This window comes from Cynocephalus volans, chromosome 9 (assembly GCF_027409185.1).
Source record: "Cynocephalus volans isolate mCynVol1 chromosome 9, mCynVol1.pri, whole genome shotgun sequence".
NCBI classification, from domain to species: domain Eukaryota; kingdom Metazoa; phylum Chordata; class Mammalia; order Dermoptera; family Cynocephalidae; genus Cynocephalus; species Cynocephalus volans.
In genome coordinates, this window is record NC_084468.1 from 36,988,108 (window position 1) to 37,004,258 (window position 16,151).

A 16,151-nucleotide genomic window follows, 5' to 3' on the forward strand; every position below is an offset into this window, starting at 1 on the left:
CTTTCATGGTGCACTGTGGAATTTTAATCCCACCTTGTGCTTCTATATTTTGTTTTTTCTAAATAATTTTATTCAGTGCCTGAAATCACCAATCATAGACCTTAAAAAACTAGTATATTCTTCTAGTTTCATTATATTTGTTAGCTACAAGTACATCTTAGACATATTTAAAGAAAGATGACAATGGAGAAACTGCTATTCTGACAATCTTTTCTTTTCCTTTTCTTTACCCAGGAGCCTTGATTATAGTAGGAAGCTGAAAAACGTAAGTGTTATAACTTCCCTATCCAAACTTGTATTCTTCTGACTTTGATGGTTCAATTGTAAAATTTAGCTAAGTTCAATGCCTCTCGTAGGCCTTGCTGGAAAGACTTCTTCCTAGGAAAAAGCACATGTGTCTCTGATAGAATAATTAATGACTGTAATGGAAATAAAAATAGTAGATTTGGGGGATTTCTCTTTAATTAGATAGACACTTGATCCAGAAATAAACAAATAAAAATTTCTGCTCTGTTTGTGATTTGGTTTCTTAAAAACAAAATCATCAGTCTCAACACTAACGTTAGCCCCTTTCCATTTGTAGGCACAGATGGTATTATTAAATTAAGCATTTGAACAAATTGTTTTAGGGAAAGATTAGCATAATATGAATAGGTTTGATGGCCATGGCCTGTACTTTTTGTGTTTTGTTCTCTTGTTAATCTTTTGAGTTTTTATTAGTACTTCCCCAAATCAACTTTTTGTAATTAAATCTTATTTTCAAAAGGATATTATGTTAAGTGCTCTTTTATTTTAAATTTAAACTTAATGTAAGAAGTGACCTTCTATATTTAGAATAGAACAATTGGCTGCAACTTTTTAAAAATTTCCCAGGTGCTTTTATATTTGATTGACATGTTCATTCTTATCTTCTTTGTCTTCTCTATAAAACTAGAGATATATGCCATACAATTTTATATAAGTCAGAGAACCCATAATCTAAAACACAACACAGTCTATCTTCCAATCTTCTATTATACCTTTCAAAATAGCCTCAGACTCTTAGCACACATTAGTTAATTTGTGGTCCTAGTTAATGTCTTGACATTTGGAATCATCTGTTCTCTGGAAATTTATTTGCAAGTAATCAGTTAAAAAAAAAAAAAGACCTTCTAGAAGTTTTGAAGGATTCATAAGTAACATTTTCGCACAGAGGGAGAAAACGGAATCTCACCCTAGCATTGATGCACAAGAACCATATCTTGGGCCTGTTGCCAGCTGGAACCATGTACCTATGTCACGTTGTCCAAAACACTTCCTGGCTTACCACGTGGAAGGAGGTACAATAAGTACTTCCCAGCCTGGTTAAAACAGTAAGACAGAATGTGAAAATAAAATAATAGTCTTAGCTTTTACATAGCCTTCAGATCCCCATCATTCAGTTTTGAGTAGCTCATCTTCAGAAGACTCGTGCTGGGTTTTACAGGAAAGTCAGTGTAAAGAGCATTTGCTTTTTTGGACAGTTTCTTTGGAAAGACAGAACAAAATTAATTTAGTACTGTAGCTTCAGACCATTGGATATTCATAGACATTCTGAAACATCCAAAGTTGTTTAATTGGTAGCAACCTTGTCAAGGCTAAAAATTTCCCATCTCAGATTAGTGGGAATCCAACCATACCCCAACGCTAGGTATCTGCAGATCATATTCTTCATTATATTGCATTCTTTTGACTTTAATTAGGTATATTCTGTTGAACCTGTGCTGCAGACCACTAATAAACTTTATCTCTCCTTTGGGATTTTTGTCATTGGCTTTAGCAGAACCTTTGAGCCCACAAGTAGAAATTGTGGGCCTTCAAGAGCACCTTTCTTACAAGGAATTGACAATCTCTTTCATTGCTTGTCTGGGTAAAGACTCCAAAGAGTTTTTGAAAAATGTTGCTGCCTAACTGTGAAAACTTCACTACATGAAAGTAACTTTGTAGGATTTATTTTTCCTTCTTGCTGTCTTAGAGATCACTTTCTCACAATCTAACGTTTCCTAAAACTGGAGTCTTATTTTCACTACTGAATTATGTTTGTGTAGACTGATAGAGCATTGGGTTCTTATTAAAATGATTTTGTGTTTTATGGATACCTCATGGATGGTGGCTTTTGTAAGTCAGTCTTGCACGTTCTGTCCTTCCTGCTTTCCTGTGACTGGAGCATTATTGATTCCTTAGTTTAAACATCATTCTTGGGGGAAAATTCTCCTGTTCTTGTGCACTGTTTTGTTTTACAGGTATTAGTTACCATTTACTGGCTGGGAAAAGCAGCAAACAGCTGTACGTCCTATAGTGGAACTACGCTGAACCTGAAGGAGTTTGAAGGATTGTTGGCTCAGATGAGAAAGGTAACTTTGTTTTACTTCTTTATCCCCTGAGAGTTAGACAAGATGGGAAAGCAGCACATTTTCTTATTTGTAAGATTATTACAGTTCCGTGGGGTGGGATTGTACAGGCCAAAATGTCATGCACTCAAAGGAATGAGCACTAGTCTTACCAACGACGTCTTTGCTTCTCGCCTCACACACGTACCTGAACTTTCTTACCCTTTGGAGAATAGGAGATCTGAGCTCGATCTAACTTAAATTCCAAAGAGCAAACCCAATCTGTCAGTATATGGCTTTATATGCCAAGGAGCTCAGTGTTTGTTTTCTTGGGGGAATAATGCTCGAAAGAAACAATACAGTATTATACAAAAATGAAGACTTACTCTGCACTTTTGCCCTAAAGGTCATTTTGCTCACCCATCAGGACCTTGGTGTGGGTGAGGTAATGTCAGCCAAGTTCTTTTCGGGGCATCTACCCTGGACAAGCTCTGATAAAAGTGAAGCTTTCTTTCTAGTGTGTGCATTTCATGGCCATTGTATTTGAATGACCTGGAAATTTGGAAAGCATTTTGTACATCATCAAAAGCTTTATTTGTCTATTTGATAACAGGAAAGACTGACCTAAGGTAGGAATTTGTCAAAGAAACAGTGGAATGTTTCATGTGTATCCACCTGAGTGTTCCTTTTTAAGGGTCTGCAATGTACATAACTCACGCAAAGTACTAGTGTATATAGTTTTACCCAGGAGAAGCCCCCCAGCCAGCCTTAGTGAACAGGTGAGGCTCATTTGTAATCAGCCTCTATGTATTTTGGATAAGACCCAAATTAAAGCACAAATAATTAAGGACTTGCTCTTCCTTATTTCACTAACATGCGAAATAAATGAGCTAATAAAACCTCATTAAGAGACATTCAGTGTTTTAGAATTCATCTTTTCATACTGAAAGTAAGAATTTGTTTCAACTTTCTAATAATTTATTCTCCTTTCCTTAAATTAAAACTAGTAGTTCTAACAGTTCACATTTGGCAGGAGCCAGTCTGGCTCACGTGTTTATAAAAGGACAAAGTTTCACATTGGTTGTAATGCTATAAACAAAGTCCTTTAAGCTAAATTCCCTTAAAAATAAAATAAACGCACTCACACACTTAAGCATGACACATTGTTTTTTACTCATAGCTTTTATTCGTCCTTTAATTTTTCATCTAACTCTATTTTTAGAGAAACTACGAAGGTACGTTCCAACCTGGGTTTGGGAAGTCTAAATGTTTATTGTTTTTATATTAAATTTGGACTTACATAATAATAGATGGGTCATCTTTTTAAAACTCATTAAAAGCTCTACCTCACACTTCCCCTGCTAGATTCTACTGGAAACTGATTTATTCTCTTTATTAACATTCTTACCTCCAGTCCGGCTCCTCTGTAATCTGAGCAGTTACTGGTTTCTTCAACCCTACTAGCTTTCTACTGAGAGAGTTACACAACTACCTTGAAATGACCTGTTGTTAACAGCTGTTATCTTTTTTAATGAATGTAGGTAACATCCCAGGAAATGATGGAGTAGTTAGTATCTCTGGGCAAAGCATGGCTCTGAACTAATATAGCCAGCTATGGTACTATGATTTCTCTATAGAGTAAATGTCCTGAATTTCACTGGTCTATCCAAGCACCTGGAAATATTAGTTTCATCTATAATATATATTATCTCATTTTATCAGAACTGGATTTCCCTAGGAAATGCAAAAAACTCAAAATAACAGCTAAAATAAGATAGAATTTTATTTCTGACTCACATAAACAAGGTCTGGACACACAATTAAGGGCGGTGGTGGGGGTTTCATGTCTGGTCCATGGCAGAAGGCCCAGCACCTTCTATCTTTTGTGCCAACATCACCAACCCGTGGCTTCTCTCCTGCTGGCCCAATATCGCTGCTCAGCCTTTAGTCGTCATGTGCACATTAAGCCAGGAGGAAGGAAGAGGAATGGGGGAAGATGGGCCTATGCTCTCCCTTTAGACACACTTACATCTTACTGCCTTGAAGTTGGTCACATAGCCATATCTAACTGCAAGGAAAGACTTGGGAATAAATAGTAGACTCTATTTCAGCTAAAAATTGTGGGTGGTTTTTAGAGAAGTGGAGAACAGATATGGAGGGACAACTGGAATCTCTTCTGCACATAAGCAGGCTGAAATAAATTCGCAATTAAATTTTTTTTTCCACAAAGGAAACCAGCCAGAAATTTTTATATTCATTTTTCTAGTGGGAGAAATGTGCATAAAAATTATTAACTATGGTACGACTTTTTAAGTTTTATAATATAGGTGACACACATACAGCCCTTAACATAGAGTCTGGTATATAGAAAGTATTCCTAGATTGTTGCTATTGCTGTATACAAAAAGAGTCTCTGAAAGCATAGTGACAGTGGCCTTTCACTGAACCTAGATATGTCAGGGAAGGTCTCACAAAGGAGGGACACTTAAGCTGAACAAAGGGCGTTTACTACGAGAATATTGAGATTGAAGGGGAAACCATGAGAACTAGAGATGTCAGGGACAGAAACTAGAAAGTCAACAGTCTAGGTTCTTCTTCTGTACTTATCTCTTCTTGAATTCATTCTCTCCTCCAATAGGCAAACATTCCTGCATAACAGGGACCATGGCCAACATCATGCCCAGGATGACCTGCTTCTAATTCCTTGCCCCACAAGACAAGAGAATTCTTCTCCCTGGTTCCAGGTGTAAAATTCCTAGGAATGTCCTCTGGCTAGTGTGGGACCTATTCCTGAGTCAGTCACTGTGACCGGGGAAAGGAATGCTGTGATTGTCCTAACCCACTCCTGTTTCAGGGGGTGAGGGGTATTACTAGAAGAAGGGGATAAAGAGGAGGAGCAAACAAATGCAGGACCTCTCCTAAAATAGCAACCGCCATCAACTTCCAGTCCCTCAACCTGCCTTACTTTTTTCGTGATACTTATCGACCAACTTCATGTTCATTTATATGTTTTTCTGTTTATTTTTTGTCTTCTGCACTAGAACATAAGGGCCACGAGGACAAGGTATTTGTCGATTTTTGTATAATTTTGTGTCCCCAGGACTGGAACATTACCTGACACATAGAAGATGCTCAGTAAATATCTGTGAAATGAATAGCTTTCACAACCAGAGGGTGGTGGGTGGAGAGGGGGTGATCAGGCTGGAAAAGAAGGACCTAAAACACTCTAGAGTAGGTCCTTATAAATAACAGCCACCTTATAAATAACAAGAAGCAGAAGATGATCAGTGGTAAAACAGGTAAATGGAGTTTCTCAGATATTGTAAGTCGCCCACCAGTGCAGGCTGGTTCTCATTATGTCTGACAAACGGGGATAAGAAAAGGACAGGTGAATGAAATATTCCAAAAATTTTATGGAAGCTAGTAGTTCTCACCCCCTTTATTAATGCACACTGTTACTAGAACAACTAAGTAGCAATAGCACAATGGACTGATTTGACTCATCAGACAGAAAACTACTGGGCTCCTGCATGAAAAGCACAGACAACATAATTATACCCTAAGAAAGGAGAATTTAGACTGTGCTAGCCTTTGTGTTGCTTTACATCTTCTACAGTCTCCCCAAAGCTTAACTTGATGTGACCGAGAAACTAAGCGTGGTGACTTGACGGAAGCCAGTAAAATTGCCTGTCCAGCTGATGTCCACATCTTTATTTCAAGCTGAAGAACCAGCTTCTAGCTTCATCTTGTGGTTCCTAAGGGACCACCTTGGCCACAGATGGCCACGGGTGGCCTGTTTTTTTCCCTTTTCAAACTGGCCGTGCCATTCAGCTCCCAGCTCTTGCACTCGATCCAGCATTTTAGTCTTGGCTTTCTACACAGTCGTGAACATAAGGGCCTTTCTGTTTTTCTTTCCCATAACTAGCTGTGAGACAGCAGCTGAAGCTCCAAGAGGCATGTTGACTCTCACTTTCTTCCTTTTTCTTCTCCTGTGGTTTGGAGGGTGGGGGTGAGGAAGACAACACCTCCCGCTGTGGAGTGTGTCAGAGGATCTGGACGCAATGGATGGAAGCAGCCAGCAGAGGCACGTTCTACAAAGGCATTGCCCCCCGTGGGCATCTTAGACAGTTTAAACCAGTTTCCAAAATTGCTAACAACTTTATTTTTTCTTTCTATTGGGAATGCAGGGGTGACCTTTGTGAGCATCCCAAGAAATCCACAGTGTGGCTTCCAGGCTTTGCAGATAAGAACATGTCCCTCTGCCAGTGTTAACCACCATCCTGATTTTAAGCGATGAGTCTGGAGGATATTAAATTGAGGTTTATCTTTGAGTGACCGGAGTTATTTTTGTTTTCGTCAGCCTGGACAATTGTAATTAATGCTAAAACACTGGTGGGAACAAGGCTTTTATTATAATACGAGGGCGAGGATGGCTTTGACTGACCTTTCTTCTGCTGGAGTTTCAGTGTTTTAGTATGTGCTGCTTGTGCTGGAAAGAATTTATAATCACAGGCTGTCAAAGACAGCCATTGTTCTCACTGCTGAACATGTGGGTCAGCCACAAGTGCTTTCAGCAACCCCAGCGCCAAGAGCTGGCCGAGAGCGAGAGCATGCCTGGATTCTTCTGAGGCATCAGGAAAAGCATTTTGCATATTTTTCATTGCTTTTTTTTTTTTTTTTTTTTTTAACTTTTTTTTGCCTCAGAAAGACAGCTTCCTTTCAGAGCAGGAATTTCCCTTCAAGGTAGCAAGAGATGGAAGCATGCTGCTCCAGGATTTACAGAACTGATTCTGCTGCAAAAACAAATGCTGCCTGCATTTGCCAGATAGCATAAACAGGAGCCGTTGCACAGTTAAGATAGGGGCTCATTCCCAGGACAGACATGCAGTTATGGATTCCGAAAGACAAGTCAAGGTTTTTGTTTTTGTTTTTGTTTTCATCTATCATTGTATTCTTTTGAGTCCAAACTTTGTGATTCTTTATTCTTAATTCCTTTGCTTATTTTATTTTATTTTTAACATTATGGTGTATGAGTTACTTTGGGACTTTTTTTGAGATGTTGTGCATGATTTTCTGATTGGGAAAGTTGTGGCAGAAAAGGGTTGAAGAGCAGAACTATGACTTGTGACTAATCGATCCCATCACTGGTTGCTATGACCTTTCCATACTGACACAATATGCAGGATATATTGGAGAACACTGGAGACTGAATTTCTTGATATTGTAGGCTCTATGTCTGCTGTGCTAATAATGTCTATAATCCTTTTGTTTTGTGTTTGCACAGGAGACTGATGACATTGAGAGTCCTAAACGCAGTATCCGAGACAGTGGTTACATCGACTGCTGGGATTCCGAGCGCAGCGACTCTCTCTCTCCTCCTCGCCATGGCAGAGATGATTCCTTCGACAGCCTGGATTCCTTTGGCTCCCGCTCCCGGCAGACACCTTCACCAGATGTAGTCCTCAGGGGAAGCAGTGATGGTAGGTTAGAGTCTTAATAAAGTGCATGTCGTGGAATTAAACAATAACAGGGACAGCATTGTCACTAGTAGAAGGATGGGCACTGAGAAGATGGACCTCATATCCACCTTGCTGGGACCTGGTAATTCTATAAATTGGTAGGAAAATGTCTTTGGATGTTGTTTTTCGTGGTTCTTAGAATTTGGATTGGCTTTGCCAGCAGTTTATTTGAACATTGCCTCATTGAGCATATCTTCTATTGGAAAATGTGTTACATCATTCTTCCCTTGGTCTCAGTGAATCAAGATGCTGTGCAGACCATTGGCTCATAAAGTGTGCCAGAAGTTTATGTACTCTGGGTGCGAGGAAGGGAAATGTTTGAGTGAGTACCACACTGTATCATGAAAATGGATCAACTTCCAGCAAACTGGAAATGCACTGCCCACACTCATGAAAGTCCTGAAGCCTGGGGTTATTCAGCTGTAATTGGCATGGCTTTTGGCAATATGTTCGATGCTTATGATACCTGACCAGTTGGCTAGCCCAATGCAGGTGGCCATTAAGGTATAGTGCACAATCCAGACTCCCTGCTTGTTCTGAGACTGGGTTTGATTTAAATACCATGGATTTTGTATCACCTGTAAGATATGATTGGTTTTTTTTACAAAAATGTGTGGTCACGTAACTGATATAAATTTAATGCCTAGTTTTCAGAAGCTCTTTGCCTTACTTAGCTTGCGTCTTTGTACTCTTAGGAAGGGAGGATGGGTGGGCTCTGCATGTGTAAACTTGCAAAAAGATATCAAGGCTGCAGGGGAATTTGTTTTTTATTTCCATTTTTTAATGTATTTCTTGATTGATTGTAATATTTCTAGACTAAGCTACTCTCTAAGGTCACAATTACATTTTGTAGGTAAAAGATCTCTTTCAGTGGTAAAATTCTATGTTACTGAAATACTTGGGTACTTAATGTGTCTGGGTCCTGACTTAATTACTTGACACATGGTATCTCACTTAATCCTCAGCACAGATCTGGGAGGTACACAGCACCCTACTTAGCTCTCCTGTGGAGCTGCGAGACATTCCTTCTTATCCTTGTTATACAGATAAGCCTTAGAGAGATTAAGTAATTGCCCCAACACTTTGAAGTGACAAAAATCACTGTCAATTTAGCCTCAAGAAGTGTGAGTCCAAAATTAATACTCTTAAGCTTAATTTACCCACATTTCTTTCTCTTTGCCTAATACTCATAGATGTTTTATTAAAAAATGACTGAACTAATACTTTTGTTTGTGACTTAAACTTTCCAGCAAATAGATTAGCCTGAGGGCCACATAGTATGTGACTCCTAAAGAATTCCATGATGCATTGTGAGCTGCTTGAAAAACATTTCTAAAATTTTTTGTGACATCTTAAGAACCACCCACAGTATTAGAAGTTAAATACCAAGTCCATGATCTAGTTGAGTTTTAACATAACCAAAAAAGTAGATTTACCTTAATGAAACATGTTACTGTACTGTTTCTTCCATATTATTTTGATTGTTTTAAAAAATTATTTAGTTTTCTTCATCCTAGTTTTTTATAACTGGTAATGTAGATCTTTTATTTATTCTGTCACCAGCTTCAAAGGATTCAGAGTTTATGAGTCACATCTTGAAGGGATTTGAGATGGTGATTACTAATATTGTACTAATATGTACTAAGCCACAATTTAGTTTACTGCAATTACATTTGATAAGCTAGAGTCTTTTTATAAATGTTTTCTACATCTAAAAAATAACATGAAATTAAGCTTCTACAAAATACCCTCCATGAAGGAACATCTTATACACAGATTTCACCAATCAGCCTGATACCTTAAGGCTTATGTTCTTGTAAACTAATCAGGACCTAATGAGGTTTTTAAAGAAAACAACACATTTTTAAAATCTGCCTTTTAAAAATGTAGTATAATTTTAGCCAAATAGATGCTGGATTTCATAAGAGTTCATGATATGTTTTCTAAAATGACACTAATCAAGAAAATTGTTGGTCCTAATAAACACTTCCAAATTTGGAAGAACTTTTTTTTTTCTTAAGTCTTGAAAATTTATTTCCTAGGGCTCACAATCAATTAGGGAAAGTCTTACCATGAAATCCTTGAACTCTATATTAGGTCAATACTGTATGGAGATCTTTATTTTGTTATTGATGCCCACTGACCTATTCAATGAGGACAGTCAAGAGCCACACTCATGAGAGGTGCCAATTCTATGGGTTGGACAAGGAGCTGCCTGATAGGGATGCTATAGACCTCCAGGGTTGACTCAGACAACCTGTCTTGTTGCCCAATTCTTCTCTCGCCATCACTAGCATCCCTTCTGAGGCTGCCTAATGGGCTTCATTGAAGAAGCCCATTACAAAACCTTCTACTTAGGTGCTTTTTAAAGTAACATATTTTATAAATATGATCCATTGTGTTAAATGAATATTCTTATCATTTATATGAAAGATGAGGTAAGGGAGAAAAATAAGGAATGAGAGAAATTTAAGTGCTGCCCTAGAGAGAGATTAAAAAGCAAGGAGTTTGGAGTGCATATGGCAAAAATATGTGAAATAAAACAAAGACCCCCTCGTTGCTGGAAGGGAGAGAGATGTATGTAGCTCCATGGAAATGAAGGACCAGACTTTGATAAAATAGCATCATCGTTGTGTGCTATGTTGCATTTTTCTAACTTTGGTCCTCAACAGAGAAGCCACCCTGGAAGATTTTCATGTTTGCAGGATGAAGTGCAAATCGTTTCAAGTCTTTTGAAGGCCTTAGATAAGAAGAGCTCTAACATTTACCAAGGGTGTGCCATGCCAGCCACTTCCTAGGTGCCTTATGCCATCTCATTTAATCCTTGTGACAGCCTGTAAGAGCTATGTGATATCACTTCTGTGAATCCCATTGGGACACTGAGGTATAGCAGGTTTAAATCTCCCAGAGTCACACAGCTAGTAGGTGGTGGAGCTGAAATTAGACTCTTGTCTCTAAGTCCATAAAGCTATACTTCTTTCAAATGTGCCACTCTGCCCTGGGGTATTTGCAGGTGAACATTTCTTAAAGTGTTGAAGACATTGTCAGAGAATAATTGGGGGAAAAAAAGTGGTCTGTTTACATGTTGAACAACATATTTTGAGACTTTCAGTATATTATAGATAGTATATTTAGATTGTTGTATACACAAATAGAGAACAGAAATCAGAGTCCCAGAGCCATCACTAACCAGCCATGGAGACAGGACTTCTTCAGTCCTTCTGAGCCTCTGTTCCACCATAGGAATAATATCAAGAGGGGAAACAAATCTAAGAGCTTGGCGAGGTAAGGTAGTATTAGTATTTGTTTATAAAGCAATCCACAGGGGGCTCTAAACCTTTTATTGTGACACTGAGACAGCTGTACTTGTTTAAAGATTTGGGGTGGGACGGGAGCTAAGTTATGAATCAAAAACTAAACAAGTAGTGAAATGGTCAAAACTTCAGAAGGGAGACTAAAAGCAAGTGGCATGAATAATTCATAAACTGAATATTTCATCCATGACAATGAACAACTTGTTTATGGCCCGTGCTTTTAACTTTTACAGACTTTTAAAAGCCATTATGTCATCTAATCTCCAGGGCAAATAATTTTATTCCTATTTTACAGAAAAGAACATTCAAGTGTGTTAGAGACAAGCTTAGGAGCTCACAGCTCATTTCTGACAGGTCCAGAAGTATTATGACATAAAGAGTAGCCAGCATTTATTAAATGGTTACTCTGTGCCAAGAACTATACCAACAGTTTCACATGTATCTGTTCCTCCCAACAATACCATGAAGTAGGTGGGATGATTATCCTCATTTTAACAGATTGGGAAACTGAGGCTTAAGGTGGTAAATGCAAATTCTCGTAGCTAGTGAGTGGCAGAGCTCAAAATGAAGTGGATTTGACTTAATGCCCTATACACTCCCCATCTCTGCCAGGCTGCCACATCTCTTCACCTTTAGTTTAAGGCTCTTTTTAAAAGTGTAAATAGAAATATTTCTATTTATTATCCACAGAGTTGATATTATGCTTATAATGCTGTTATTGATTAAGAGTTTTCAACCAGCATTAAAGTGGTGGCTACCCATACCATAGTGTTTACTTATGATAGTTTCATTCTCATAAATAATAGTAACAAGGATACAATATAATTACTGGGGCTATTGTCCAACAAAAGGCTGATGTTGGTAACACCAGATTCATTTGCATTGTCTGAAACGCTCTTTAAACCAAACCAATTCATTTATTCTTCAGATGACTTGAGAATGCCCACTGTGCACCGAGGCCTTGTTCTCAAAATACAAGATAGACAGTATAAGTGCCAGAAAAGATGAGATGATAGGACCATTGGGTTTACAGGAAGAAAAGACTGTCTCCAGCTATGGGGACTAGGAAGAGCTTCCATGCAGAGGAATATGCATTTATTATAACTTAAACCACTTCCTGGAAGGCAAACCCTCGGTATAATCCAAATCAGTCACTTTTCTGAGCTCCTGTTGTTGTTATACACCTGCACTTCTTGATTATAACTTAAATTCTTTAGGTATTTCAGGGATTGGTTAAAGGTACCTAAATCCTTTCTAATTCTTATTTGTCAGAATATTTAGCACAGTGTAAGACCCACAACAGGTGCTCAGTATAAACTCCATTGGTTAATTTATGTTTCGCTCTTTTGAGAGTTACAGAATCTTAGCAGGCATATAGTTCTATTCAAATGTGTTACTAATGGTAATTCCCAGATCCAGTTAGGCTTACCTTATTTTTTAACTTGGTGCTTGGTTTTGGTTTTTTGTTTCCCTTTTTCTTTTTTCATGATTAAAATTGAGAGCTTTTCCCAGTACTAATCTAGACTTAGACTTCAGATTTGTCAAGTGAACAATTTAAGGAAGGAATCCCTGGAACCCACAGATTGAACCACATCCCTAACACTGAGCACTTGCCCTTGAGAACTTTTCTGCTAGCCCGACACACTTTCTCAGCACCCGTCCTCTCTTGCCCAGGGAGAGGAAGTGACTCTGAATCTGACTTGCCGCATCGGAAGCTGCCAGATGTGAAGAAAGATGACATGTCTGCACGGCGGACTTCCCACGGTGAGCCGAAATCAGCAGTGCCTTTTAACCAGTACCTCCCGAACAAAAGCAATCAGACGGCCTATGTCCCTGCTCCTCTGAGGAAAAAGAAAGCAGAGCGAGAGGAATACCGGAAGAGCTGGAGCACCGCAACCTCCCCCCTGGGTGGGGAGAGGCCCTTCAGGTGAGGCCTGAGCTACCCCTGCTTCTACCTGGGCTTATGGTTTAGGAACTACAGCTCCCGGACATGAATGGGGTTAAATAACCATTTCAGAGCTTCGATGTAGATTGCAGATGGCAGTGGGCAGGACAGATCCTGGGAGAGAGCTTGCCATGATAAAATAGGAGCTTTGTGAGGACACCTAGAACAGTGCCCGGCACACAGTAGGTATTCAACAAGTACTCTACTTGTCTGACGAGCAGATTTTTGAAACCAGTTCTGTTGATGGGACACTGAGCACAGATCTGTCATCTGTGTCCTCATGTGGAGACTACCTGACTCTCCATCCTGGAAGATTAGGTGTAGAAAGACTCTTACCTTTAAACAAAAAGAGGTTTAAAAAAAAAAATCTAGATTCAAATTTATCTAGATCCAAGCTCAATTATGTAAGTGATGCATGAAACATCACTTCCCAATCACATGTAGAAACAGTCCTCAGAAATGGAAGATACATTGGATTTCTCATCTATTTAGAGAAACAGTGTTTTCCTAAGTCTCTGATCATATTTTTGTATTTATTTATTCATTAGGTACTTATTGAGCATTTACTACGTGCTAGGTGCTATCTTTAAGGCATTGAAGACCCAATAGTAAATAAGACACAGTTCCTGCCTTCAAGAACCTTATAATAGAAGTGACTTTTCTAATAGTCCACATTTACTATCTATGATTTTCCATTGAATAATCATTTTATTAAAAGTTTTAATTATTGAACAAAACTAATGAATTTTACCTTTTCAACAGAAAAGTTTGGAATCGCTCTTAACCAATGTCAAGAGTATGGTGCATTATATTAATTTACAAATGGCTGTGTTTAATTTTCTTCACATTACCAGGATTATATTGTGTGCTATGACTTTCTTTTTTAAGTGAAAAGTAGCATCAGAATGGCCTGGAGATGACATATGGTCTGCTCCCCAGCCCAGTCTGTTAGTTTGTTAAACCATATTGTCCAACTCACTAGCTATCCTGAAACCATAGAGGAAGAGGAAGGTGAAGTGGGTTCTCCGGGGGAAGAAGACCAAGTCGGCCAAGTGGACCCTGGCGGGAAGCCTTCTGATGGTGGGTTAGAATTGCCCAACGGCGGTGGTAAGGAGCACCCTTCTTCAGAGGGGGCTGTGGCGGCACCAGCTCCCAAGGCTGAAGAAAAAGATGCTGCTGAAATCCAAAAGCGCAGAAGGCTAGAACGAGCTGGAATCAAGGTCATGCCAGCAGCACAGCGCTTTGCCAGGTTAGGTCTGCTGGCTGAGGGCTGGCCTGGCTGGCTTTCTGCATGCCCGGGGTTTAGAATCTGTTTAGTGAGATGGAGTTTTCATTTTGTTTTCTCACTTTCTGCTTTTCTAGTTGCATATCAGCTCCCTACTCTGAGCAAACAGAAATAGATCGTAGTCTTTGCCTTACGGCATGTCTCTGCTAAGTACTTGGTTATTTTAAATGAAGGTGAACAGTCAGCTCCTTTGCTTGGTTAGACCTTGTCCTAGTCTTGTACTTGTGGACAGTCATTTGTGGGCTTATTTTTCTATTGTTTGTGGCTTGTTAATTTTCACACTACTCCTAAATGGCTCACTATCTCACTTTACATATCACCAGAAAATAATCGGTTTCTTTAAAATGGGGAATATTCTTTAGAAAGAGTGGCTGGTTTACAAAAATTCAGTTACTTTTTTTGTCCCAAGGGAGTAGAAAATAGGATTGAGTTTATTTGACTACTTATTTTCTAAAGCATGCTGATTCAGAAACAAAGAATGGAGTAATTACTTCTCTTAATTGTTATGAAGGCACTAGTATACACCCCTGATGGCTTCATGTTACATTTGAGATGGAGACCTTTGGCAAGCAAAACCACAGAAAACTTTAATTCCACAGTTTTCTGTAGTGTCTTGAAAAGCTGGTTAATTTTTTTTATATAATAACCACAATGATCCTAACAAATAATTGTGCAGCCAGAATCTATTTGACAAAGAGACATTCAGAACAAATTGACAATTGAAATTCCTTTGCCACTTGCTGTTTTACTTAATTCTAAGAGGTAAGTGATATACCCATTTTCTAGAAGAGGAAACTGAAGATTGGTGATAGTAAGTGACTTGCAGAGCTGGTCACCACTGATCTGGTGGCTACATTTGGATGCTCTGACCACAATACCACATCTGTTTCCCACACATTTAAGAGAACATTTTCCATTTCTCTGTACTCCTCCATAAGTGGTTGTTTCTGTGGTCTAGGTCTTAATTGAAATACCCATCATTGGCTTACATGGATTTAATCCCATAGAGTAGCTTTGTACTGATAAAAAACCTAGGATATACTTCTTCCCTGTCTGTGGTATCCCACAGATAATCATCCCTTCCTAAACATATGTGCTTCTAGCAATTTCTAACAAAAAGTCATGCTTGTGTTATAAGCAGCTCTTTGGGTTTCTGAAATAGTAAAGAGTAACATCATAGAATCTTAAAAACAAATAAAATATCCAGATATTTTAAAAATTTTTATTCAGAGACCTGATCTGACATACACTTTTGTATATCCCTTGAGCATTTACTTGTACCAAAGACCAGACGAGATGCAGAGAATACATAGATAAGTAATACCCTCGTACCAGGTACCTTTTTTCAGAGTTCTCCTGCTTCAACCTTTAAGCCCAGGAGGTTATAAGGGAAACAGATAAGAGTATGAATTTATGAAAAATTGTAATCTTCATATATATATATTTTGTCCTTTTTTGTGACCGTGCTCAGCCAGTGAGCGAACCGGCCATCCCTATATAGGATCCGAACCCGCGGTGGGAGCACTGCTGCGCTCCCAGCGCCGCACTCTCCCGAGTGAGCCACGGGTCAGCCCGTAATCTTCATATATTTGACACACATACCTTCATTTTGATCATATCTGTGGTCTTTAAGGTGAAATTTGCCAAAGACACCATCACCTATAGAGTATCCAAAAGGGCAAGGAGAGACAAGAGGGGAGCTACATTAAGCTAATTGGGCACACCCAGGTGACGAAGACA

At 38.9% G+C, this 16,151-nt stretch overlaps 1 protein-coding gene across 14 annotated transcripts in view; it reads left to right on the forward strand.

Annotated features, from left to right (window-relative positions):
* The window catches only part of LIMCH1 (LIM and calponin homology domains 1), a 349,568-nt gene that overhangs the window by 260,231 nt on the left and 73,186 nt on the right, over window positions 1-16,151 (forward strand). For 11 of the 14 annotated variants that reach the window (XM_063108319.1, XM_063108316.1, XM_063108321.1 and 8 more), the window contains exons 5-9: window positions 235-265; window positions 2,262-2,372; window positions 7,633-7,828; window positions 12,856-13,108; window positions 14,109-14,375. In XM_063108319.1, the coding sequence (XP_062964389.1) occupies window positions 235-265; window positions 2,262-2,372; window positions 7,633-7,828; window positions 12,856-13,108; window positions 14,109-14,375 (858 nt within the window). The remainder of the gene's footprint in view (window positions 1-234; window positions 266-2,261; window positions 2,373-7,632; window positions 7,829-12,855; window positions 13,109-14,108; window positions 14,376-16,151) is intronic. The other 3 variants (XM_063108330.1, XM_063108329.1, XM_063108331.1) reach the window with 1 other exon arrangement.